At 38.5% G+C, this 27,092-nt stretch overlaps 3 protein-coding genes across 5 annotated transcripts in view; all 3 read left to right on the top strand.

The window, feature by feature from the left end:
• The window catches only part of LOC113038792 (voltage-dependent N-type calcium channel subunit alpha-1B-like), an 82,355-nt gene that overhangs the window by 51,293 nt on the left and 3,970 nt on the right, over positions 1-27,092 (top strand). For all 3 annotated transcript variants that reach the window (XM_026196448.1, XM_026196449.1, XM_026196450.1), the window contains 13 exons: positions 46-137; positions 250-400; positions 850-977; positions 2,072-2,168; positions 4,331-4,436; positions 5,033-5,140; positions 5,398-5,507; positions 5,630-5,787; positions 5,872-6,001; positions 6,105-6,215; positions 21,111-21,149; positions 22,644-22,899; positions 26,817-27,037. In XM_026196448.1, coding sequence (XP_026052233.1) covers positions 46-137; positions 250-400; positions 850-977; positions 2,072-2,168; positions 4,331-4,436; positions 5,033-5,140; positions 5,398-5,507; positions 5,630-5,787; positions 5,872-6,001; positions 6,105-6,215; positions 21,111-21,149; positions 22,644-22,899; positions 26,817-27,037 — 1,707 coding nt within the window. The remainder of the gene's footprint in view (positions 1-45; positions 138-249; positions 401-849; positions 978-2,071; positions 2,169-4,330; positions 4,437-5,032; positions 5,141-5,397; positions 5,508-5,629; positions 5,788-5,871; positions 6,002-6,104; positions 6,216-21,110; positions 21,150-22,643; positions 22,900-26,816; positions 27,038-27,092) is intronic.
• Positions 6,247-9,507, top strand: LOC113038796 (histone-lysine N-methyltransferase set-1-like). Its single transcript, XM_026196464.1, has 4 exons — positions 6,247-7,059; positions 8,042-8,147; positions 8,374-8,536; positions 9,049-9,507. Exons 2-4 carry the CDS (start codon positions 8,048-8,050, stop codon positions 9,260-9,262), a joined length of 477 nt encoding a protein of 158 aa, XP_026052249.1. The 5' UTR covers positions 6,247-7,059; positions 8,042-8,047; the 3' UTR covers positions 9,263-9,507.
• Positions 12,538-18,096, top strand: LOC113038795 (uncharacterized). Its single transcript, XM_026196463.1, has 5 exons — positions 12,538-12,784; positions 13,198-15,181; positions 15,282-15,377; positions 16,061-16,177; positions 17,119-18,096. The coding sequence occupies exons 2-5, from the start codon at positions 13,198-13,200 to the stop codon at positions 17,340-17,342; spliced, it is 2,421 nt and encodes an 806-aa protein (XP_026052248.1). The 5' UTR covers positions 12,538-12,784; the 3' UTR covers positions 17,343-18,096.

Consider the following 27,092-nt stretch of genomic DNA (forward strand, 5'->3'; position numbering starts at 1 on the left):
GTACCCAAAATTAGAATGCTGATGTGCTTGTCTCTCTATGGTCAGGTGTTTGGCAACATCATGTTGTCCGAGGAGTCAGCTATCAACATCCATAATAACTTCCAAACATTTTTTCAGGCCCTCATGTTGTTGTTCAGGTAAGGTCATGTTTGATCTGTTCAGTGGTCTTAAAATATGAGCTCGCACAACTGTTACAAATTAGTGCAAGTGAATCTAAAGTTTCTGACTCTTTCTATTTTTATGTTACAGGAGTGCTACAGGGGAGGGTTGGCATGAAATTATGCTGTCTTGTCTGAGTGAAAGGCCATGTGACCGTGACTCTGGATATTCTGGAAAAGAGTGTGGCAGTGACTTCGCTTACTTCTACTTTGTTTCTTTCATTTTCCTTTGTTCCTTCCTGGTTAGTGGAACAAATCACACAAATTCAAAAAAGTCTTCTGAATGAATAATGCTAAAAATTCAGCAGTGCCGTCACAGGGAATAAATTACTTTTTTTAAATGGATTAAATAGAACAGCTTTATAATTTGTAATAATATTTCATATAATTGTTTTGCTGTATTTTTGATCAAATAAATGCAGCCTTGGTGAGCATAAGCATTTTAAATAAATAAATTAAAACTTAACCAAAGTGTTGACACCTAATGTATATGCATGAATGAAGCACAAAACATTAAATTGCAAAGTGTAGCAACTTTCATGAGTAACTATAACAAACTTCCTAGCCAATAAGACACCACTTGCAAAAATAAAAATAAAATAAATCTGTTATTATACAGATATTTTTTACTATTTAATTGAGATCTCTTCTCCTGTTTTACATAATTCTTTCTTTATCCTACAACCATCAGATGCTGAATCTGTTCGTCGCTGTCATCATGGATAACTTTGAGTACCTGACACGTGACGCTTCTATTCTTGGGCCTCATCACCTCGACGAGTTCATCCGTGTTTGGGCTGAGTACGACCCTGCCGCCTGGTGCGTATCACTCCTCCACGGTGTCGCTGGCAGTTAGTGCCACTTTGAAAAAAAATGTGACAGCTCGAGACTAAGTGGTTGAAAGACGCCAGCTTAAGAGGGTAGGCCACTGGCGCTGTGTCTGATTTACTCAGAGCCTTAAGTCACAAGAATCCCATTTTACTCTGTGACCATGGTTAACATCAAATCCTCAAGCTTTGTCTATGCTGAGGAATGCAAATCTTATCCTCTGCATGCCATCCACTTTTAGTCTATCTTGAGCAGAACGGATTTAAAGCCTATCCTCTCTGTCAGTGTAATCCATTTTTAACTTGAAAACACACAGCTGAGATCTCAATAAGCATGACGTCTTTAGATATTGACAGAATGTGGAAAAATGTATTGAACTCTTTCTATTTTTTAACCCATATCTTATTTTTTGCAGTGGAAGGATACACTATATGGATATGTACAATTTGTTGCGTGTAATCTCGCCCCCTCTTGGCTTAGGAAAGAAGTGCCCTAATAGGGTGGCATACAAGGTTTGAAAACACACCTTCCCTTTAGGGGGCGGTGCTGTGAAAAATAAATGCCTGAAAGTGCTAATGTCTGATTGGATTATACTCCCCCTCTTTCCTTACTAATTTTAATATGGGTAACCATGGTAACCAGGAAACAAAGCCAAATGCTGAATCCCTCATCCCAAACTAATCCCATATGTTCACTTATCATAAATATTGATGCACCAGAGCAGCTTTTATTTGCTCTGCTTAAAATTAGACCAAATGTTAGCTTTGTTCCTGAGTATCTGATTGGTTAGCCATGGTGCATCCTAGCATGCAAGGACAGAAGCTCCAGACTGCAGCCCAATCCCATCATGCCATGTTCTTCATCCCTGGATCCACTGGTAGCCTGTAGCTTTAAAAGCAGGCGTGATCCATCCGTCCTTCTGAGACTGGATGGTATCGGATACCTTGCTTCAGAATCCTTGATAACAATGTTTTGTTCCTTTTTTATCCTTTCTTTCATTCACTTCACATTTTCTTCATGTTCCCCACTACTACTTCCTTCTCCTTTTTGTTGTCTGTGTGACCTTTGAACTCATCCCTGTGAAGTGGACGCATATCCTACCTCGATATGTACGAGATGCTTCGCCACATGTCCCCTCCACTAGGTTTGGGAAAGAAATGTCCTCCAAGAATCGCCTATAAGGTAGATCCCACCCCCTGACTGTTCCTTAGCTCCTCCTCTGTCCTCTCATTGGCTGATGTGGCTGTCAGTCAGTGCTCTAATTGTATAAGTGTTTTTTTGTGTGTGGCTTTGTATTGTGCTCTTTTTTTTTCGTTTGTGACTTTTGATCTCACTGATGGATGATAATAAAAACTATAGAGTTCCCTAGAATAAAAATACATTTATTTCACACTAATATATATAGTTCAAATCCATTAGCATATTTACTAAAAGTTATAACTAAACTTTATTTGGAGTACTACTTGTGCACAATGCACATTTCTTAATATTAAGACTAAAATGTGTTTAATGTCACTATTGATGCAGATTATATAATCTTTGAATAAAGCTGGTCTTTAAATGCAAGATATTTGAAGTGTTCCTGAAGTATACTTGCAATAGTTCCACATTTGCACAATCAGATATACGTCATATAGTTGGACTTCCATACAATTAAAGAATTAATTAACAAAAAATTAGTTGTTCCAACTTAGCAGACTTTAAGTATACCAGTTTAGTTTGCTAAAAGTGCAATTGCAAGGTATTTGTACTTTATTGAGCACATAAATATGTACATGTGATTGTTGTATGCTTAGCATGAAACACATTTATTTCAAATAAATTTTAGATTATTTATTTTTCACTAGTGTTGATAGAAACTTTTTGTCTTGAGACCGCCCTGAGAATTCTGTCTACATAGGCAGCTCAGTAGATTTCAAAACAGAACAAAGGTACACAGCAGAATAAATAGGCTACACAGTCAGCTCTCAATTTCATCTGCAGCAGTACTAAAATTGTTGCAGTCTTTGTCTTTTACTGTATAAAAGAAACTAAGGAAGTGAAAAATCTAAATATATCAAAAACTGAATCTCAAGCGTAGATGGTACAGGGCTGCCTGTTTTGGTCGTAGGCCGTTCTGCCACTTTGAGAGCTGCCTCCGAGTCAATAAGTTTACACACCCTGTTCCAGCTGTCTGAATGGGTAACGTTCAAGAGATGCGCGTCCGTGTCTGTCTGCCGAGCCACTCTCTGAGGCCACACAGTCTGTGTGCGTGAAGGCTTGAGGATGCAACGTTCTCCTGCAAGCTCTAAATAGAACAAGCCCCCACTTCCCCTGAGTTCAGAGCACTGAATCAACAGGGAGGAAAGAAAGAAAGAAAGCTTGCTGTAGATGTGTGCTCAGTGGAGCGTCCATTCCCCTTTTCATTGGTAGTTGTTGTGGAAAGATGTCTATGCTGGCCTTCGTACTTTGATGAAGGCAGAGCGTTGTCCCTGTGCATGATGTTACACTCCTTCATGCTACATAACAGAAACAGATCCATTCTCTGTTTATTTTGCATCTGTTTTTTCTTTTAAACACTATAGTTAATTCTTAATGCTAATTGTGTGAAGCCTCTACTCTGGCTTTTTGTGGTTGGTGCATTTGTGGCTTTTTGTTTTGGTTGGTCAGCATGTTATCTTTTCTCGCTCTTTGGTCATCATCCTTTCTGAAGGTCATTGCTTACAGTTCAGTGCACATGAACTAGTGCATTTGCATTCTCTATGTGGACAGTAGTCATAGCTGCCCCCATGCAAACAGTCAAATATTTATTACTGAGACCTCAAAAACAAAGGATAAAAAATATTATAAATTAGATTTTTCAAAGTCCCAATTGAAGTCTCAGCAGTTTTTGCTTAAACCTGCTAAAAGACACACAAAAAGCTCAAAGTGTTAATATGATCTTATACATTGTCAGGTTATTAAGCATAATCATTTTAAGATTGTTTATATAATTGCATTTACTGAGAGACCTGTGAACCTCCAATAATGGCTAAAGCTCACACTGTTCTCAGTGTAACAAAAACAGCTTTACTGTCTGCTAACTGGAGAAATGTGGAAAAACATCTTCCATTTCCAACATCACTTATCCTCTGCATGAAATATAAACACACACTCTTCATCCTCTCATTTAGATGTCCTGAAGAGACAATTTGTGTGCTGAGATGAGAGTTCGGGAAATGACTATTGATGAAAGGGAAATTACATAGACCAAGTCACTACTCTCCCTCAGCATGCAAATTTCTCCTGTCGTTTGTTATGATCATTTCCGTATCCTGCAGTCATGTGATATTAATCACAAACTATCTGTGTCCGTGACTCCACAGCGGTTGGTGAGGATGAACATGCCCATAGCTGAAGATAGTACGGTTCACTTTACCTCCACTTTAATGGCACTAATCCGGACCGCCCTGGAGATTAAACTGGCATCAGGTGAGTGTCCGCTTGGAGCCCTCAGGACCAGTCACTGGCATTTGTCAAAAGCTCCTTGAACTGTCCATCTGCTCCAGCAGCGCTTTTCACCAGTCACTGCTCTGTTCCATCAGCCTCATTTAATTTAACACTCCACCATCTTTAAAAGTGTTACAAGTTAATTGAATGATGCTTTCCCTGCTGACTTTGACTTTTATTTAACCTTTTACTTGGTGCAAAATATGATTAAAGAATAAGATAACATCCAGCTTGAAAAAAAAAAAAAAATTCTCATGTGGGGATATTAAGGATAAGAATTATGAAAGACTGTTAGATATTGTGGTAATGCTTTAGTATAGCAACCAGTTCTAACTATTAACTAGTTGCTTATTAGCATGCCTATTAATGACATATTGCCTGTTTATTAGTACTTATAAATCACAAATTATGCATAATCATATTCTACCAATACCTAAACTTGACAACTGCCTTAGAAACTATTAATAAGCAGCAAATTAGGAGATTTTCAAGGTAAAAGTTGATGATTTAATAATAGCTAGAATTGGATCATAAAATAAAGTGTGATTGATACTGTTAAAATTGTGTATTTTTTGTAGGAGTTCTGGCTCAGAGGCTTTGTGATGCCGAATTAAGGAAGGAGATAAATAAAATTTGGACTAACTTGTCTTCAAAAACAGTGGACCTGCTGGTGACACCTCATAAACGTAAGCCCTGCATTTAGAAACTCTTGCTAAAGTAATGTTGATTTTGGTTTAGAAAGCAATTAAAATGAATATGGAATCTTAATTAAATGCTCATTGGAGTTTGAGTTTTCATTAATAGGATTGATTACATTTTTCATTGGAGTTATTCGCCCTGGTTATGTTTGTGACTTCTGAGCTTTCAGTGCCACCTAGTGGACATCGGTTTTCTCCCTGCACTTCTGTCCATTTGATATTTCATGTGCATTTCACTCTCTTAGATAATGAATTGACTGTTGGGAAGGTCTATGCTGCTCTCATGATTTTCGACTACTATAAGCAGAACCGAGCCAAAAGACTCCAACAGCAGCAGGCTGCACCAGGCACACAGGTAGAGGGACTACAAATAACTACATTAATCTCTAGAATTCTAATTATTAGATGTAGATTAAATAATATAAGTTATTAATTTTTAATGTAGTCCTTCTGAAAGTGTTGCGTTTTGTCCCTTAGAGTAAAGTTGGAGTCCTCTTCAGACCAATGCTTCCTCTCACACACTTGCACGATCAGGAGCCACTAGTGCTGAAAGCCCCGCCCTCTTCTCAATCAGATACCACACCACAGCCAGATGCCCCGCCCACATCCTTGAACCTGACCAACGGGGATGCAGTGTGAGTGTTCTACCATTCTGGTCTTTATAGTACTACACTTTACATTACATTTTTTATTTTTATTGTACTGTATGCATGTCACAGACAAAGCCAGAGCAGTGCCATGAAAAAATCTCCATCTGGAGACATACCTCAGGAAGTCACACAGGAAGCAAACAGAAGGCCTCTCCAACGGGGCCAGTCGGAAGATGTGCCAAACACATACAGATCTCAGGTGATTTGACCTCTACTAGTGATTCCTGTTTAAGTTACGTGTGGCAGACATTTACAGGTCAGTTAAACAGTGTTTGTTTTGTCTGGCTCTGCGTGTGTTGCAGGAATTTGTTGAGATGACTGACATGGAGAATGACTCTGATGTGGGCGGGTATCCTGTGCTGGAGGGTCACGGCAGAGCTGCCTCCATGCCCAGACTCAACGCTGGCTTTCAGGTAAAAATCTCCTATCCATCATGGCCATATGAGGTCATTCTGGTGGGAGTTAAAAATAACTGCTGCCCAGCCTGTTTCTTATTCTGACTAAATTAATTCCTGCAAAGAAAAAGGCTGCTGGAGGACGTCTGTGCACAGATAGAGGGAAGAGTAGTGAATGGGGAACTGTATGAGAGAAGAGATGAATGGAGGCAATTGGGAGGGTGTATTAATAAATGCAGAGAGGAGGTGAGGAATTCAAGCAAATGAATTGGAGGAAGTCAGATGAGGTTAATTTACTGTATACTCCAATCTCCACTGAGAGACACATTTATTCTCTTCAGTTCAGTTTGTGTGTGTGTGTGTGTGTGTGTGTGTGTGTGTGTGTGTGTGTGTTTGTTCTGGTATTCATCACGTTGTGGGGACATGAGTCTGTTTACACAGTCACGTCATGGGGACCTCTTGCGTTGTGGGGACCAAAAGTCAGGTCCCCATAAGGGAAAGCCATATAAATGATTAGAGGAGCTGTTTTGAAGGTGATGGGCGGAGTTTCAGCGATGGCCCATAACACACGTTTTTCCGTGAATGTGTGAGTGTGAAGGGAGTGCTCAGCTGCGCCCCCAAACATTTCTCAGCGGTACTGCGCGCGCTTCTTCACACACACGTTATCTATATATGGTAGGCCCCGCCCACTTCATCGTCCTCATTAGGAACGATATCAGCAGCAATATGAAAATATGCGTATTAAGTGGACACTTCACACGGACAGACGATAAGAAGACTTTACAGGAGATACCGACTCGAGGAGATTGTTTGAGATTCGAGGAGATTCTGAAGTTGTGCAGAGCAAAAAGTTAAATAAAAGGTAAGCACATTTAAAACCAATTAGGTTAATTAGATCTAAAGTCGCTAGCTAGCTAGTTAACAGTGGTGCTAATTAACTGTTGAGGCCTATGTATGGCCTGTGATATTTCTCTGTTTTTCAATTAGCGATCGCATAATCATACAATTTAAGAATCATTTTTGAGTGAAAATCTTTATCAAATCTTCAGCCTGCCTGATTGCTAATGTAGCGATTCTTTGCATATTAAGTTGCTTTCTGTCTGTTTTGCTTTAGTTCTGGAAGGGGAATTATTACTTTTTTTATATTAAAGAAATGTTACATTTCTTGTTTGGTCACGGGTTCTGGAGGGGTTATTGCATTACAAAAATTAACTATGGTTTTTTACAAAAAAAATAAATAAAATAAAACTGTTTAGATGTTACTCCAAAAAAAAAAAAAAAAAGTTTTTAGGATAACAAAAACCTCTCTTTTTATGTCATATTATTAATATATAATTATAATTATATATTAATCATATAATTAACTGGGCTCGTGAGAGAAATGAAGCAAAATAAAAAAGGTATGTAACGTTAGCTTTAAATGAACAAATGATTAAGGTTAATCTTCGATGTAGTAATGACAGTAGTTAAACTAAACCAGGGTTTGTATGGAGAGGTCGTCCATAAGAGTAGTCCAAATCAGCAGTTCTCAAGGCCTGGGATTATATAGGAACAGATTGTCATTTTGTGAGAGATTAGGGCCTAAATTAATGTAGTGAGTTGAGGCCCTAAACGCTAACATTGTCCTAGATTTATGTAACCTTCAGTTTTGATTTGTCACATTGATAAATGTAACATTGTAATGAACTGTTGCATTACGTAAGTACAATACAGTGTTGCATGACAATAAAGATAAAATCTGCTTAATAAACACCTTAGTTTAATTCTGCATATCTCTCCATAATCGGTGTAATTTTTTAAAATACTTTTTTATACTTATTTTTTATATATATATATATTTCCAGATTGAAATGCCACCACGAATCAGCCCTCTTAAGGATGCCATGCATCATGTTGTCACGAAGTCTGACAAAACTAAATTAGAGGTGAACTACATCAATGCGGTGAAAGGTAAGGTGGTGTCTGGTATGACTGATTTATCACTTAATAATTACGAAATATGGAACCATAACCTTGTGAGTATGGAATAGAAAATCTATGTTAATTAGGAACCAGGTTGCAGAATATTTTAAATAAGCTACTATTAATGTGTTCTGTGTGCACAATTATCACCCTTTATCTCTGCAAGATTTATTAATTAATTTTTTTGGTGAAAATGTTTTTGCTGTATCTGCAGGACGTGGATTATTTGCAAAAGGTTCCTTTTGCAAAGGAGATTTTATTGTGGAGTACAGGGGTGAGTTGATCAATTATGCAGAGCTGGAGAGGAGAAGAAAACTCTACCACCCATCCTGTGCTGTTTTTATGTTCGAGTTTAAGTGGAGAGGGAAAACATGGTGGTAAGAAGTCACATTGCACCAAAGCTATATTCCTTTTGCTAAAATAAGGCCACATTTACACTACAGGTCTTCATGACCAATTCTGATTTTGTGAATGTATCCCTTTTTTTGACAACGTGCTTAGATTTTTTTTTTTTTAAGAGTGACACTTATCCAGTGTGTGCATTTTAAACGGCATTTGGTGACAATCTAAAAAAAAAACTGTTACAGTTTCAATTTCAATAGTACATTCATTGTCTTATGAAACTAGTTTGACCAGTTAACAGTTAGCTAAGGGGTAATTAGTCCTGAATTAGGCCTGAAACTGATCTGATAATATCTGAATCCATGCTCTTCATTTTCCTTCTTAAACGCTGGTGACTCTTATCTGATCTGTGCCACATGGGATGAAGAAAACTGGAATTGGGTCAATTGAACCATGCAGTGTAAATGCAGCCTAACACACTGATTTGTGTTGATGCATTATAACACTTGTATTTATCCTTTTCCCTTTTTTTTCTCTCAAATTTAAGCATTGATGCATCTAGGGAAGATGGATCGTTTGGGCGGTTAGTTAACGATGACCACCAACATCCAAATTGTAAGATGAAGAAAATCGATGTGAATGGAAAGGCACACCTGTGTTTATTTGCGCTGAAAGACATTAAAGAAGGAGAAGAAATCACATATGATTATGGGGGAGACGACTGCCCATGGAGAACCCAAGTAAGTTGCAGAAATAACTAATTTTTGGTTTTTGAAGAAATTAGAATTTGAATCTATTAGAAATATGAAAATAATTTGTAACCATTATGACTTGAGGGTCGGTGTTTTTTTATTTTATTTTTTTAAGTACATTGAATAATAGGGTCTTATGTTCTTAGACCAATTTAGGGGTTAAATGTGGGGGTTGTATGCCTGGCCTAATGGGTAAAATGTCACCCCCCCCATGTTTCCATGTTGTGAAATCTTCTCATTATTGGTGTTGTCTCTTGCAGGAGAGCAGCATTGCTGCTAATAGCAGAGCAGCAGGTGACTCTGATGCTTCTCTCCAGTCACAGACTCCAGTTGATGATGCTTCTCTCCAGTCACAGACTCCAGTTGATGATGCTTCTCTCCAGTCACAGACTCCAGTGGATGATGCTTCTCTCCAGTCACAGACTCCAATGGATGATGCTTCTCTCCAGTCACAGACTCCAGTTGATGATGCTTCTCTCCAGTCACAGACTCCAGTTGATGATGCTTCTCTCCAGTCACAGACTCCAGTTGATGATGCTTCTCTCCAGTCACAGACTCCAATGGATGATGCTTCTCTCCAGTCACAGACTCCAATGGATGATGCTTCTCTCCAGTCACAGACTCCAGTTGATGATGCTTCTCTCCAGTCACAGACTCCAATGGATGATGCTTCTCTCCAGTCACAGACTCCAATGGATGATGCTTCTCTCCAGTCACAGACTCCAATGGATGATGCTTCTCTCCAGTCACAGACTCCAATGGATGATGCTTCTCTCCAGTCACAGACTCCAATGGATGATGCTTCTCTCCAGTCACAGACTCCAATGGATGATGCTTCTCTCCAGTCACAGACTCCAGTGGATGATGCTTTTGGTCAAACCAGGTCTCCTCAACAGGTACGGTCACATTTATCAATGGAAAGTTATGTCTACTGTCAGTTTTTTCCATGTTTTTGGTGCATATTTTGATGCTTATCTGCTGTAAACTAGTTCCCTCAACAGTTTATCAACATGTGTCCAGTAGGTTAGAGGTAGTGGAATATTTGGGGCCAGTTTTGTCCTTCACAAGTAACTTTTTCTTGGTTAATTGGTGCTTTAAAATTTTCACTCACGACGTCCCCACAACACACTTTTGGTCGCTCAGTGTTGGGAGTTGAGATGTTGTGTGAGATTAGATGAATCTGGTCCCCATGAGGAACACTAAACGTTGTGTGTGAAAGGTCCCCATGAGGCCCGTTTTATTCAATATGTGTGTGTGTGAGCGCAGACAGAGGATGTTGGACAGGGATAAATGTTTAAAATGATGCCGATTGTCTCATTGGTCATTCAGTGTCTGCATCAGATTAGCCTCTTGTGTTTCCATGTTGTGAAATCTTCTCATTATTGGTGTTGTCTCTTGCAGGAGAGTAGCATTGCTGCTAATAGCAGAGCAGCAGGTGACTCTGATGCTTCTCTCCAGTCACAGACTCCAGTTGATGATGCTTCTCTCCAGTCACAGACTCCAGTGGATGATGCTTTTGGTCAAACCAGGTCTCCTCAACAGGTACGGTCACATTTATCAATGGAAAGTTATGTCTACTGTCAGTCTTTTCATGTTTTTTTGTTTTTGGTGCATATTTTGATGCTTATCTGCTGTAAACTAGTTCCCTCAACAGTTTATCAACATGTGTCCAGTAGGTTAGAGGTAGTGGAATATTTGGGGCCAGTTTTGTCCTTCACAAGTAACTTTTTCTTGGTTAATTGGTGCTTTAAAATTTTCACTCACGACGTCCCCACAACACACTTTTGGTCGCTCAGTGTTGGGAGTTGAGATGTTGTGTGAGATTAGATGAATCTGGTCCCCATGAGGAACACTAAACGTTGTGTGTGAAAGGTCCCCATGAGGCCCGTTTTATTCAATATGTGTGTGTGTGAGCGCAGACAGAGGATGTTGGACAGGGATAAATGTTTAAAATGATGCCGATTGTCTCATTGGTCATTCAGTGTCTGCATCAGATTAGCCTCTTGTGTTTCCATGTTGTGAAATCTTCTCATTATTGGTTTTGTCTCTTGCAGGAGAGCAGCATTGCTGCTAATAGCAGAGCAGCAGGTGACTCTGATGCTTCTCTCCAGTCACAGACTCCAGTTGATGATGCTTCTCTCCAGTCACAGACTCCAATGGATGATGCTTCTCTCCAGTCACAGACTCCAGTGGATGATGCTTCTCTCCAGTCACAGACTCCAGTTGATGATGCTTCTCTCCAGTCACAGACTCCAGTTGATGATGCTTCTCTCCAGTCACAGACTCCAGTGGATGATGCTTTTGGTCAAACCAGGTCTCCTCAACAGGTACGGTCACATTTATCAATGGAAAGTTATGTCTACTGTCAGTTTTTTCCATGTTTTTGGTGCATATTTTGATGCTTATCTGCTGTAAACTAGTTCCCTCAACAGTTTATCAACATGTGTCCAGTAGGTTAGAGGTAGTGGAATATTTGGGGCCAGTTTTGTCCTTCACAAGTAACTTTTTCTTGGTTAATTGGTGCTTTAAAATTTTCACTCACGACGTCCCCACAACACACTTTTGGTCGCTCAGTGTTGGGAGTTGAGATGTTGTGTGAGATTAGATGAATCTGGTCCCCATGAGGAACACTAAACGTTGTGTGTGAAAGGTCCCCATGAGGCCCGTTTTATTCAATATGTGTGTGTGTGAGCGCAGACAGAGGATGTTGGACAGGGATAAATGTTTAAAATGATGCCGATTGTCTCATTGGTCATTCAGTGTCTGCATCAGATTAGCCTCTTGTGTTTCCATGTTGTGAAATCTTCTCATTATTGGTGTTGTCTCTTGCAGGAGAGTAGCATTGCTGCTAATAGCAGAGCAGCAGGTGACTCTGATGCTTCTCTCCAGTCACAGACTCCAGTTGATGATGCTTCTCTCCAGTCACAGACTCCAGTGGATGATGCTTTTGGTCAAACCAGGTCTCCTCAACAGGTACGGTCACATTTATCAATGGAAAGTTATGTCTACTGTCAGTCTTTTCATGTTTTTTTGTTTTTGGTGCATATTTTGATGCTTATCTGCTGTAAACTAGTTCCCTCAACAGTTTATCAACATGTGTCCAGTAGGTTAGAGGTAGTGGAATATTTGGGGCCAGTTTTGTCCTTCACAAGTAACTTTTTCTTGGTTAATTGGTGCTTTAAAATTTTCACTCACGACGTCCCCACAACACACTTTTGGTCGCTCAGTGTTGGGAGTTGAGATGTTGTGTGAGATTAGATGAATCTGGTCCCCATGAGGAACACTAAACGTTGTGTGTGAAAGGTCCCCATGAGGCCCGTTTTATTCAATATGTGTGTGTGTGAGCGCAGACAGAGGATGTTGGACAGGGATATTTTCCACTCTTGATCTCTGGTCAACTTTTTTATTTTCATATTTCAAATGCAATAGAAATGTCAAATATTGTTTATACTTTGTTTACAGATTGCAACCCAGAACCACAGTGAAAATGAGATTTTTGTGCCAAAACTGAGACGGACTAAAAGTGTCATAGTAAGTTTAAGTCACAACAAGAGACGTGATGTCTTTTTTTTTTTTTTTTTTCTCATTCCTAAGATCATTCTCCTCATCAGTAATTTATGTAATATTAATATATTCTCATGTGATATTGACTGCAAAGTATCAGAGAATTATTCAATTTTATTTTACTTTAAGACCAAAATGATCAGTTTTTTTTTTTTTTTTTTTTTTTTTGTCAGAACAACTGTTCATAACTTTTGCACTGAGAACTTTATTATAACATGGTAAGAAGCAGCAAATCATCACATGTGACTTGCAAAATTGAGAAAAAAAAAAAAAAACTCAACAGATTAACAGAGACACATTAAATTGGCTGCTATTGTCAAAATCAAATGATCAATTAATTGCAGCAGTTCTACCCATTTCTTTCTTTATTTTATTTTTAGATGAAAGATACAAATCTTGAAGATTCTGATGAGCTCTTTGATTCTACACCAGAGAGTTCCGATGATTATGTTCCAGATACCACTTCTGAAAGTGACAGTGATGTTAGCCTTACACTAAACCAGGCAAAACGTCGGCTTCTTGATGAACTGGATATTGATCAGTCTGGCTCAGTGAGTTGCCCTGATTGTGACACCACAACGTCAGACAAAATGCACAATGTTGCGTCTGAAGCATCTGGAACAGGAGAAGAACCCAGTTCAAGTCAGAACACAACAGACGGAATAGTTGTTAGTGCATACCAAAAAAGAGATGGTGCTAGAGTGTACAACAAGAGACATTACTGCTTGTACTGCAGTAAACCCTATGCTAAGATGGCAAGGCATCTAGAAAGTTCACATGAAAATAAGTCTGATGTGGCTAGAGCTCTAAGCTTTCCAAAGGGTTCAAAGGAGAGGAAAAACCAGCTTGATTATATTCGCAACAGAGGAAACTATGCTCACAATGCAGCTGTTATGGAGTCAGGAAAGGGGGAACTAGTGCCATTTAAACGACCACGTAAAGAAGTGCAGGGAGAAGATTTCATGCATTGTGCATACTGTCAAGGACTTTTTACAAGAAAGGTCCTGTGGAGACACATGCGTACTTGTAGACTTCAACCACAATCAGACCCTCCCAAACCAGGAAAAAACCGTGTTCAGTCCATGTGTACCTACACAGGGCCTGTGCCTTCAAACATGACCAAACAACTGTGGGGAGTAATCAGTGCCATGAATCCTGACCCAATCACAGATATAATAAAAAATGACAGAGTAATTACTGATATTGGGCAGCACTTGTTGAACAAAGGTGGGCTATCAGATAAGAATAAACAATGTGTGCGGGAGAAGATGCGAGAACTGGGAAGATTGATTCACAATGCCAGGAAAGTCACCTCCTTAAAAACACTGGAAGATTGTGTAAATCCAAAGAAGTACATGGAGACCGTCAAAGCTGTTAAGTATACATGTGGGTATGACAGTGAAACCGACAAATTCTTGATTCCATCTCTTGCTAACAAGCTTGGGAATTCCCTGGTTAAAGTATGCAAACTCTTGAAAGCTCAGGGCTTAATCTCCAATGACAAACAGCTTGTGAAGAATGCCAGTGAGTTTCAAGAAGTCCATGCGAATAAGTGGAACGAGATGATTTCTGCTACAGCATTGAGGAATATCAGGGAAGCAAAGTGGAATGTGCCCACGCTCATGCCCTTTACTGAAGACGTACAAAAACTGCATACTTTTCTCAGTCAAGTGCAAGATGAGTGGTTCAACCTGCTCTCTGAAAGTCCATCTACTAAAGCCTGGATGGAGCTGGCCAAGGTGTGTCTAGCTCAGATGATTCTCTTTAATCGGCGGAGAGAAGGAGAGGTGGCAAGCATGCCTTTGTCTGTGTTTTTATCAAGAGACACTTCTGATCCACATGAGGATGTGGACTGGGCTCTCTCCGAAGTGGAGAAGAAACTCTGCAGACACTTCACAAGGGTTATCACCAGGGGAAAGCGTGGTCGGCCAGTTCCAGTCCTTCTGACTCCAAAAATGCTGTGTTCCTTAGAACTCCTTGTTAAGCAGAGAGAGGCGTGTGGGGTTTTAAAAGACAATGCCTATATGTTTGCTAGACCAGAAGCCATGACACATTTCCGAGGGTCAGACTGCCTCCGTGGCTTTGCAAAGGCTTGTGGTGCAAAGTGTCCCAAGGCACTGACATCTACCAGGCTGCGTAAGCATGCCGCGACCCTTTCAACAGTGCTGAACATGACCGACACCGAGATGGACCAGCTGGCAAACTTTCTCGGGCACGACATCAGAATCCATCGTGAGTTCTATCGACTCCCTGAGAAGACCCTGCAACTAGCCAAGATCAGCAAAGTTTTAATGGCTCTTGAGCAAGGAAGATTAGCTGAGTTCCATGGCAAGAACTTGGATGAAATTGGGATAGATCCTGATGGTTTGTTAATTTAATAGATTTTTTTTTTAACCATCTATTCCTATACCAAGTTTGCAAACCATTATATACCACTGTAAAGCTGTATTTTGTACTTCCACAGAAAAAGTAGTTGACTGTGATGAGGAAGAACAAGTTAATGACTGTGATGAGGAAGACAGGAGCATACAAGAGGGACACTGTTCATCTACTGTTGACGGTTTGTATTACTGTCAAAATACACCATTACATTTTGTAGTTATTGATTGTTATCAGTCCAGTGACTTGTGAAGACCTGATGGGCAAACACATTGTTCCAGCGCAGAAGATGATTCAGTACACTAAAAAAGTATTTATTTTTTGTCAAAACTACTGTCAAATGCCTCCAAGCTATTCTTCAACATTATCATTTTATTACATATGATTAAGTATGAATATAAATTTATCTATTTTATTATCAACATGTTTTATTGTAAACTTTTTGTTTTTGAGGAACTTAATACTATAAAATTAAGGGTTCATAAGAGAAAGTTACATTTATTATGTAAAGCTAGCTGATCCACTCTCTTCTGTTGGGTGGGTCGAGGCACAAAACGAATTGTGACATGATTCCTTTTTGACTAAAATAAAACGAAGTACTCTGTTTAAAGAGTTTGAGCTTATTTTTTCTAAAATGTTTCTTGAAAAGACATGATGTAGATTGTAGTTCAGCTATACTTGCAATGATTAAAATCATGAGTTGGACAATAACACCCATCACTTGTGCATTGTCAGAATTTTATAGCACATTTACTACTATTTATTTTATATATATATATATATATATATATATATATATATATATATATATATATATTACTTCTCTTTCTGAAAATGTTGAACTTTGATTATTTTCCATCAAAGCTTCAGCCGAGGTGGCACTTCCTGCTACCGAGAGGAATATGTCACACAAGAGAGGCAAACCATCATCAGAAGTGCCGATGTCTTCAGGAGCCAGTGCTATGAGACCACCTTGCAAAGGTGAACTCTTTACATATTTCTCTTTGGTACGTCTGTTGTTTTCTGTAGGATTAAATTCAACTAGAATTGGCTAAACGTTGCAGTAGCAGCCACATGGTAAAAAAGAATGCTCAATTTTAATTTTACTAAGTTTATATCTGTTTGTCATTTTATCCCTGAGAAATTCTAAATTCATGCCTCTGTCATTTAAAAGCCACCAGTTACCCTACACTGAAAAAAAACAAGAGGTAAATTTACTTAATTTTTATTTGGCAAGTTTTTGCACAATCATTTTTCAAGTAAATTTAACACATTTGGAAATTAAGTAAATCTACTTAAGTAAAAAAAAAAAAAAAAAATGCATTGCATATTGTCTCTAGAGAGGGTCATAGATCCTTCTGAAATTCATAAATGCACCGTATCTGGCAAGAATATCAATCTCTCTCTCTCTCTCTCTCTCTCTCTCTCTCTCGACAATTCAAAAAAATGACTACAGACACCGGGTTATATCTTATGTGTTTAGTCACAAATTTCTGACCTAATTCTAGTTAAAGTACCCCTTTTATGCTTACTCAGGTATGACCTTTTTATGTAGTGTGTAATATAAAAGATCAAATGTAAAAAGGTCAAAGTTCAGGACAAATTAAATTAGTCTCCCAAAAGGAAGAAACGAGTCCTGCGTAATTCCAGACTTGCTTCCTGCATGAACCTACACAGGTTTGTAACAAAAGCCCAGCCTCTGGTTTTCATTGGCTGTGTGCGAATGTGTAATTTGACCTACTCTCAAACAACGGTAGAACCGACAACAGACTGGGACATCTGACCAATCAGAACAGAGTCGAGCTTCGATAAAGGAGGGTTTAGAGAGAGATCGAATCCTTGAATGAATTCAGAATTCAGAACTTCAGATTTGAATTCCAGCATACAATCTTAATCATTTCTTATTTTCTGATCACTTTAAGGTAAAAGTAGCCAGAAGAAAGCTCCCTGGCAGCAGGCAGAGGTGCAGGCGGTGGAAAGGCACCTGAAGTCATTCATCATATCTGGCACTGTACCAGCAAAGAGTGACTGTGAGAAATGTTTGAAAGCTGAACCACAAGCTCTGAGGAACCGCGATTGGAAGACAGTAAAATTTTATGTTTATAATCGCATTACAGCTTTCAAAAAGAAATTGCAGTGCAGATAATAATGTAAAGATGCAACTATCTGCCATGGTAAGTTTTGTTAAAGTTAAAGCCACAGCAGCACTTAAAGAAATAGAATAACTTAAACCGTTAAACCATTGCAAGGCCACACGCTGAAAGCATTGGTCTAACAAAAGTTGAAATCCATGTTTGTGAAAGGAAGCATGGTGAGAGTTTATATATTTTTTTTTTTTTACATTTAGTATAACAGGACTTTTGAGGTTTTGTTTTGAGGTTTGACTTAGAGTTATGTGAAATTTAACTAAATAAAAGTTGAATTCAGTCATTTTAATCTGAATTATTGTCTTGAAGTTCAAGTAGTAGTAGGTTTATTGTATTGATAAGTATCCAGTGAGTAGTAGCTGATGTGGGGTGGTTGGCTGGGGCTAAACACTACTTTAAAATAATTTAAAGAAAGAATAGTTCGAAGTGGAAAGGTTTAAATGTTTGACTTGTGGGTATGATATGAGTTGGAACATATACAGGCAATCATTCACTATGCTAAATCCTTTGTATTCACATGTGCAAAATGCAACTTAGAGTCGTCCTAACTGAAGATAACTTGCACTGAAGGATTTGTAAAACATGTCAGTGCCATTGTTTTGTCTCAAAATGCAAACCAGTAATGTTTTTTTTCTAAGGCATTTTAATAGAAGCTGTTTCTATACCCAGAGGTGGGTAGTAACGAGTTACATTTACTTCGTTACATTTACTTGAGTAATTTTTGGGGGTAACTAATACTTTTCGGAGTATATTTAAAGACTTTATACTCTTGCTTGAGTACATTTTTTGGGGGAAAAATCTGTGCTTTTACTTCGTTACTGTGGGTTACGCTCCTCTCGTTACTTTATCTTAATGCAATAAATGTTGTAAATGCTTCAGTTTATTCCAAACGCGCCGTCTACTTTTCTCTGGATGGAGATCCTTATTAGATGAACACCGCGTGTGCTGTCTACTGTTTAACAGGTAATAACTTGGGCTACATTCGATTACAGTAGCCTACACGATACCACTGTGACATTAGTTTGTTGTACGTGTATGGCTTATAACAGAGGGGAGTCAAGTTGAATGCAGCTTCCAAAAGACAAAAAATAGCTGATTAAGATTTTATTAATTGTAATACAATCACACCGGCGCGAGTACGTTCAGCAAGTCATATCATCAGCTGCTAAATTCAGATCTGTGATCGCTTGCTGGCGCTGAGCCAGAGACAGACGCGTTTTTACAGCGCTGCACATTAACCAATCACACACGATTCTGTTGAGCTTTTGAATGCAATGGCCAATCAGAGGTGTTCCGATGAGTCATCGCTGAAATGTCGGTGCTTCCTTCACACGCTCACTGATTGTAGACCGCTTTCTGGAGAATTCTCTCGTCAGAAACAACAAAGTGCAGATGTGTGTATGAATCTATAATTAAGATATTGATTTCACAGTGTTAACAGTTTCAGTGATTTTAATGGGAGTTTCTGAGAGTGATTGAAATCTAGACTGTCAGTGAAAATGATCTTTAATAATGTTAATGTTATTTGCTCTCTTTCTGAACAATGAAAGATTAGTAGCAATATTTATATCACATTAACTTTTAATGTAAAATTCACATTTAATATAAAGTCAGGCGTATTAAAAATATGTTATGCCATGACACATATATCTGTTACTTAAGTAAACAGACAGGGTTTTATAATAAATTACATAAATTGGAGTAAAGGCTGATGAAATATAAACATTTATACACAGACACACATACATTACATACACTTTATCTATCTTAATAAAAATAGGCTCAGTATATATGACCCAAAGTAACTAGTAACTAACCACTTGAGTAGATTTTTTTTATCCGATACTCTTACTCAAGTAACTACTCAAGACTAGTACTTTGACTTTTACTTGAGTACAGTTTTTGGGTACTCTACCCACCTCTGTCTATACCCTAATTTAAGTAAGGCCTATTCCTGGTAATCTGTCTGTGAAACTGGGCTTTTGTGCGAGAATGAAGCTTTGCATCACTAGAACCGTTTGCAGGACTCACTACAGTATAGATCCACATAAAATAAAGTGAAATTTCAAAATTTTAACTTTTGTACTACTAATAAACATTTAAATTTTACTTTGTGGATTAAACCCATTTTAAGAGCAAAATATCAAATGCAGTAAAATGCCTTTTATTTGTCATTTGTAATATTTGTTGTTGCAAGGTCCCCTCAAATCATGGGAATGTGTGTATTAGTGTGTGCGCAAGGTCCCCTCAAATCATGGGAATGTGTGTATTAGTGTGTGCGCAAGGTCCCCTCAAATCATGGGAATGTGTGTATTAGTGTGTGCGCAAGGTCCCCTCAAATCATGGGAATGTGTGTGTATTATGCAAATGATATGCATAAAATATGCTAATTTGGTCCCTGTAAGTCATGTTCACCCGATATTTCAGAAGTCCCCATTAAGCATGGTCAAGACATTACTTCATTAATTCAGTTGTCTGAAGTCGTGTATAGGCTAAGAGAGCTATGGTTAGTGTCCCTAATTTTTTTCAAACCTCAAAACCCTTTAGAAAGGGTGGTCCCCACATGTGATGATTAAAAAGCTGGTCCCCATCAAACATGGAAACCAGTATGTGTGTGCGTATGTGTGTGTGTGTGTGTGTGTGTGCGTGCGTGCGTGCGTGTGTGTGTGTGTGAGTGAAAAAAGGGACAATGCAAAGTCTACATACAGTATAGACATATAGTATACAGAACTATATAAGAATGTTTTATTTTTTTTCTTTGTTGTAATTAAATCCTTTAATTTAATTTAAATTGCACTGAAAATATGGTGCAGAAACAACTTTCACTCAGAATTTGCTAGAATATTTCACAATTAATTACAAAGAAACAGCACAGACACTGTTTTCTTGAAAAATTTTCTTGTTGTAATCTTTGTTTTATTTACATCTTTACATACCTTTTTTATAATGTAGATATACTCTTTATTGAATTTCAGTGTTCTTTTAGTATTTTTATGTAGTATTATAGTATTTATTAATATTTTGAATAAGCTTTCATTTGTTTTCATTTTCTTATTTAGATTTTAGTAAAAGTTTGTTTCCCACCTTATTGTTCTTGTTATTTTAATAAGTTTGCACTATTTAAAAATGTTTGTGTTATATGTGTATATACTATATTTATGCTTTATTTTTTCAGATTTTTTTAGTTACATTTTATTTAGATTTATTTTCTTATTTAAGTTTAAGTTGTTCAAATAAGTTTCATATTTAATTTATTTTTAGCAACCACAACAACAAAATTTAATTGTTGTATTTATAACCTGTGAAATTATTTGATGTTGCTTTTTAATGTAAATTTATTTGTGTACATACTTGGTTTCTTTTGATTTGATATTTTTGCCACATCGCTAATAGACCCACACAGTCTCTAGCATCCTTGTTATAATGTCTTGTCTTTAGTCTCTTCCTGTCTTGTCTTGTCCTGTCCTGTCTTGTCTGTCTCTTCTTTCTCTCCAACAGTCTTTATAACATCAAACTCTCTGAACTCATTTCTCCACCTTTTATTTCAACACAATCTCTAATCCACCATCCCTAATTTGTTTAGGCACCCGTTTTCTGACCATACTGGACCTTGATATCCAGATATTTCATACACATCACTCGTTCTTACTGTCTCTCTTTTGTGATCTCTCTCCTCCTGTCTCACTCTGTTACTGTGTCCATGAGTGCCACAGCTGTGTGCCCTGCTCTCCTCACCTATGTGTCCTCTTCCTCTTCCCGTCCAACAGCGGAGCCACTTACGCCACACCGCCGGAACGTATCTAGCAGTATGTACAAGTGTTCCACCTGCAATCACTCTCCCTTACTCTCTTTTTGTCCCTCTATCTCTCTTTGCCAGCCACACCATTTCTATGTTGGCTTGTGTGTGCTTTATCCATTCCAGCTGTTTCAGAGTTCACACTCTTTTAGGATACCAATAAACTTGTATAACCACAGTTCATATTAGCCTTGTGAGGTAAACACAAAACTAACATGCACTACAAAAGCCATTTACAGTACAGTAGGTCATCACTGTGGGTAACTATTTTACTAATAGAATAGATTAACCACAGTTTAGTTATAGGAATATATAAAGCAAGTAAATGTGGTGCTTATTTTATCTTGGATGTCGTTTGGTGCTAACTGTAAGTATGAGTGTGTTTCATTTAGTGGGTTGTGTATCATTTTGATTAGTGCTGTCCTCTCTTCACATATCTTTCAGCCATATACATTATCAATATCTCATATACACTAATGTTTGTTTAAAGATTAAAAAAAAAGGTTTTTGGAAGAAGTATCTTATACTAACAAAGGCTGCATTTATTTGATCAAAAATACAGTAAAACCAGTAATATTATCAATTATTATTGCAATGTAAAATAACTTTGTTCTTTGATTAATGGAAAATTAAAAAGAACATCATTTATTTTATAATAATAATAATAAATTATGTTTTTACACTCACTTTTGATCAATTTGATGCATCTTTGCTATATAAAAGTATTTAATTCTTTCAAAAGAAATTGCAATTGGGGGGAATAAGGGGGGAATCAGTCTAATGATTTTACAATCAACCACTGAAAACCTCATATTCCATATTCAGTGGATTGATTCGTATGGACTTTGAGCAGTTCAAAAATACACTTTTCAAGCTGTTTAAACTGTGAGAGGAGGGGACGCACTGCTTCTTAGAGGTTTTGAACACTTTTGCCACTGAGTGGCACTAATGAGTTTTTGTAGAAGACTTACAAAGGTAAAATTCCAGTCATCACCAAGGAGTGGTCACAGACTCTCTAATGAATCTAAACTATAGTTACAATTTAACATTTAATGAATATCTTTTTGATATTGTAAATACACATGTATACCTGCTGTATAGTATCTAGAGATTAACAGCAACAGTTAAGCTAAACAAGCACTAGTGACTCTTTATAGATCAGTGACCGCTGCTTGGCTGTGGATAGTTCATGCAGCAACTATTCCAGCCGTCTGGTCCGTGTGTAAGAGACGATTCGATGACAGCATTCAAACAGCAGAGTGTTTGCATCGAGCGTGACGGTGTTCCACTGTTCTCCGATGCGTGCGTGTGTCCGCAGGAGCGGGCTGAGCGTCGCTCTTCAGTGGAAGTGTGTTTTCATGCTCAGCTGGTGTTGTGTGTCTGTTGTGACAGGTCTAGTGCTCTGAGACTCTTGTCATTCTAGTTCTGTGCTAGACATGTGTCCTCTCCTTCATCAACTTTCTTCGTCTTTCACACGTTAACTCGCTTTATTTCCACCACACAGCCTATCGCAGACGTGAGTCCCATGCGGCGGTCTACGTCCTCATTGAATCCTCAGAGAGGGGTGCGAGAGGTCAATCTGAGCGATTATGACCTGGAGAGGCCCAAGATGGCCCCGGGCCAGACCCTCACTCAGGAGAGAGAGAGGGAGAGAGCTCATCATCATCATCACCATCATCATCACCGCTGCCAGCGGCGCAGAGACAAGAAGCACAAATCACTGGATCGAGCCATCAACGAGGAGCAGCCTCCCCCTGCAGGTGGGCTCGATTTTCCTTTCTCATTCATTCTTTTAAGCCTTTCATCACATCCGTGTGAAAGAAAATGAGGAATATTACAGAGCACAGAAATGCCATAGAGTGGACCTGTTTAATATGGGCTAGTAAGCAACCACCTAGAACAGTGGATCTCTCTCGTCTTAGTTGTCTTACCTTTTTTAACAATATTTAAAAGACCCCTATAGAATATTAGCAGAACAGTAACTATAATGTATATTTACTATATTGTTAACAGAAGCAGTGATTTGGAATTTAAAGAACTGAATGTTCTCCAATAAAAACTATAGTTATTAGGGGTGGGGGGCATCTTAATGTCACTTTAGAACTAGTAACAAAGGAATGTTTGAGTATTAAAGTACAGTAAAAAAAATATTATACTGCATATAATACAGCATTCATTATTCACTATATACATATATATATATATATATATATATATATATATATATATATATACTGTATATATATATATATATATATATATATATATATATATATATATATATATATATCTCACATATTAACTATTCACATATTCACCCTGACTCAAAGCTATTTGTTCTGGAAAAAATAATAGATGAATACCTGATAGATTTACCCAAAATGACTAATATCTTGTGTTTAAGAAACATCAGAGTCAGCGGCAAGTTTCATTAGAACTGACCCAGGTGAGGCTGCTCTCTGCGGGTTCATGAGCTCTGAACGGAACTAATATATTATATTATATTATATTATTATTTAAATTATTAATTTTGTATAAAATGTGACATTTATTATAGATAGGTACAGTATGTTAAAGGGGGGGGTGAAATGCTCGTTTTCACTCAATCTCCTGTTAATCTTGAGTACCTATAGAGTAGTACTGCATCCTTCATAACTCCAAAAAGTCTTTAGTTTTATTATATTCATAAGAGAAAGATAGTCTGTACCGATTTTTCTCGGAAAAACACGAGCCGCTGGAGGCGTGACGTGTGGGCGGAGCTAAAGAATCACGAGCGCCAGTAGGCTTTAGCGTTGAGAGCATGTGGAAGCTGTGACATTACCGTGAGGGAAAAACTATCATCCAAAACAAACCATGGCTAAGGCCGGCGACACACTGGATGCGTGGCGCAAGCGTCTCAGCCGCGTGGCGTGTCGGTTTTTAATTCGGCTCCCATGTTAACAGGTTGGAGCATACAGACCGCCTGCGTGAGACGCGCGTCTCAGGCGCGGCTCGAGCCGCGCGGCAAACGCTTGCTTGCTAGAAATAGAACCGACGCCTATTTTTACCGCGACACGCGCGCGTGTTGGAAGCTTTTCCAGGCAAAATATAATAGGAAAATGTGTTTAAATGTCATTTTGTACACAAATACATATGAATTCCTGATATTTTGATATTTGAAAGTCTATAGGTTGACATAAATTCAGATATAAATGTAAAAAAAAAATAAAAAAATTATCGATTTTAAAATATTGCACCTGTCAAACATAATCTATTTCGCCGTCAATACTTTTGACGGTGTCCTTTATCAGTAGGCGTAGGTGTAGGTGTGTAAAAAAAAGTATATATTGTTGTAATGAAGACATGAGCCTGGTCTGTCAACGTTCTCCCCTTACAGCAGCAGCGCGCCAGCGCCGCGTCAGGCATGCTTCTGGTGTGTAAAGACACAGAATCCGCCACGCTTCTGGGACGCTTCAGACAAGCGGCGCTCACGCCACGCAGCCAGTGTGTCACCGGCCTAACAGTCAGATTCAGCTGTTTATTTTTGATCCAGAATCAGATCCCGAGGCTGAAGCTGAACGAGAGCAGCAGCAGCAACGACTCGCTCCGAGCGGGGCTCGAACCCGGGTCTCCGGCATGGGAGGGGACGCACTAACAAGGAGGCAGAGATATTTTAAGAAGTTTTACTCACCGCCTGCGGTTCCAACACACGATCGTGACCCTTTTTCGTTGGGATTGCATCATCCTTAAGAAATAAACGATACGCAAATCCGTCGTCAAACTGGGCCTTGTTTGTAAAACAAGCATCTTCGAAATGCAGGGAACAAACACAAACACTTGCACAACTCCGTTGATGCTCTGTAAAAATAAACTCCATCCACTGGTCCCTTAATGCTGTTTTTTTTGGTAATCTGTGCAGGGTTGTCTTGCCCTGGCAACCAAAAACACACTCCTTTTGTGACATTTCGCTCTCGCTCTGATCAGTGATTGTCTGTGCTCAGCCTCGCTGTACGGGAGCGCGCGCTCTTCCGGCAGAAGTGCCCTAGGACCCATATAAGGAAATTCCGCTCCATCTAACGTCACACAGAGCCATACTCGAAAAAAACTTTCCGAAACTTGTGACAAACCAGAAGGAGTATTTTTGGAACAAAAATACTCTTTCAAACGTACAACTTAATTTTTGAAACTTTGTCTATGTTTAGCATGGGAATCCAATTCTTTAACAGTGTAAAAAACTCAGTATGCATGAAATAGCATTTCACCCCCCCTTTAAGGATTATGAAGAAAAGTATTAGTTGAAAATCACAGCTTCTTTTGCTTAGCACACTGATGTAAATTCTTTTAAGGATTACAGTGTTCAGGTTATCGAGGAAAAAACTCTTAATTGCTCTCTGAAACACTTCGTGTAGGATTTACATTGTCAACCTCTCTCTTTGACTTCGAGTGGGGCTTACAGACCATTACTAGAAAATGCGCCTTTGAACGGATTGATTTTTTGATTTTTGTTTCTTGGCCAGTTTGTGGCATGACTGGGAAAAGTCAGCAGTCGGAGAAAGCAACTTGTGGTTGCTCACGAGGAGAGCGCTCTCGGGATGACAAAATGAACCACCAATTATTTCTTTATTACAAGATTCTCTTTCTTTCTTGCTCCTCTCATTCTGTTCTTAGAAACACTGGAACACAAACATGTTTCTCAGCTGGAGTCTGGCTCTGCTGTTAATAGATCAGTCAGATTTGACTGAGTTGAAACAGAGCAATATATCAGTCCAGTGAAAGCTCATTTTAGTTGGGTGTGTTTGTACTCGGATTTCAAACACATACAGACACCCACATACATCTTCCTCTACATGTTTTTGTTTTCTCTGTAGTCAAAGATCACAACAGCACCAAAATGCAGGGCCCACACATTCACACACACAAGTCACCAGCTCTTTTGTGGTGATGTATAAGTGCCCTCTGGTGCTTTGAGTTTATAGTGGTTTTGGGTTGGTGTCGGGCAGCAGTGTCTAATGTTTACAGACCAGTTAAATGGCCCCAGTGTATAGTTACATTCATTTATAGGGGGAGGATATAAGCAGAGAAAATTAGAAAACAATAATTAATCATTTAATTTCATTTGAAATTACACATTTTTGAGTAAACAAACAACCCAAAATTTCATCTTTGTCATGACAGGAATAAATTAGATTTTAAAATATATTAAAATAGAATATGATTATTTTAAATTGTAATAATATTTTAGAGTATTACAGTTTTATATATAATACATAAAACCTTGGTGATCATAAAAGACTTTTTGCTCCAAAAAAATTAAAAATATATTTTTTATATTTTGAACAGTAGATTGTATATGTCATTTAATAGATATAGTAAATTATTTTTATTTAAATTGTTGTAATTTTTGCACTACTTAAATCACAAAACAACCACAAAAATAATGATTGATTTTTAAGTACCCCTCTCTGTCTTCCATTTGTTGGGCAAACCGATCCCGCTCATTTGTTTCACTGACAGTCCCACTTTAACTTTCTCACGCCACTGTTGCTATGTTGAGCCTGTCACAACACTAAAACAAGAAAGGTTTAAAAGAGCCACAGAACATCATATTTGAACGTCAAAAAAAAAAAAAAATTGCACAATTTAGCTGTGAATAGGACATGGCTGATTAATATGTGTGATGTATTTTTATATACAACAGCAGATCCAAACACTGAGCCACTGCCTAGGGAACGAGCGCGGGAGCGAGACCGCGGCCGTTCTCACGAGAGGAAGCACCATTCATCCTCAGCGGTGGAAAGGAAGCAGCGATACTACTCTTGCGACCGCTACGGCAGCCATGAACAAGGCCACAGCGTGTCCGCCGGGCCTAGCAGATCCACATCGCCAGGAGAACCCCATGACCCAAACAGGCTTAAACAGGTCCGGTGGATTCCCTCAGTCGCTCTAGCTTCTGCACTTTGCTGTGTGGTAATGA

This window comes from Carassius auratus, chromosome 21, assembly GCF_003368295.1.
Source record: "Carassius auratus strain Wakin chromosome 21, ASM336829v1, whole genome shotgun sequence".
Taxonomy (NCBI): domain Eukaryota; kingdom Metazoa; phylum Chordata; class Actinopteri; order Cypriniformes; family Cyprinidae; genus Carassius; species Carassius auratus.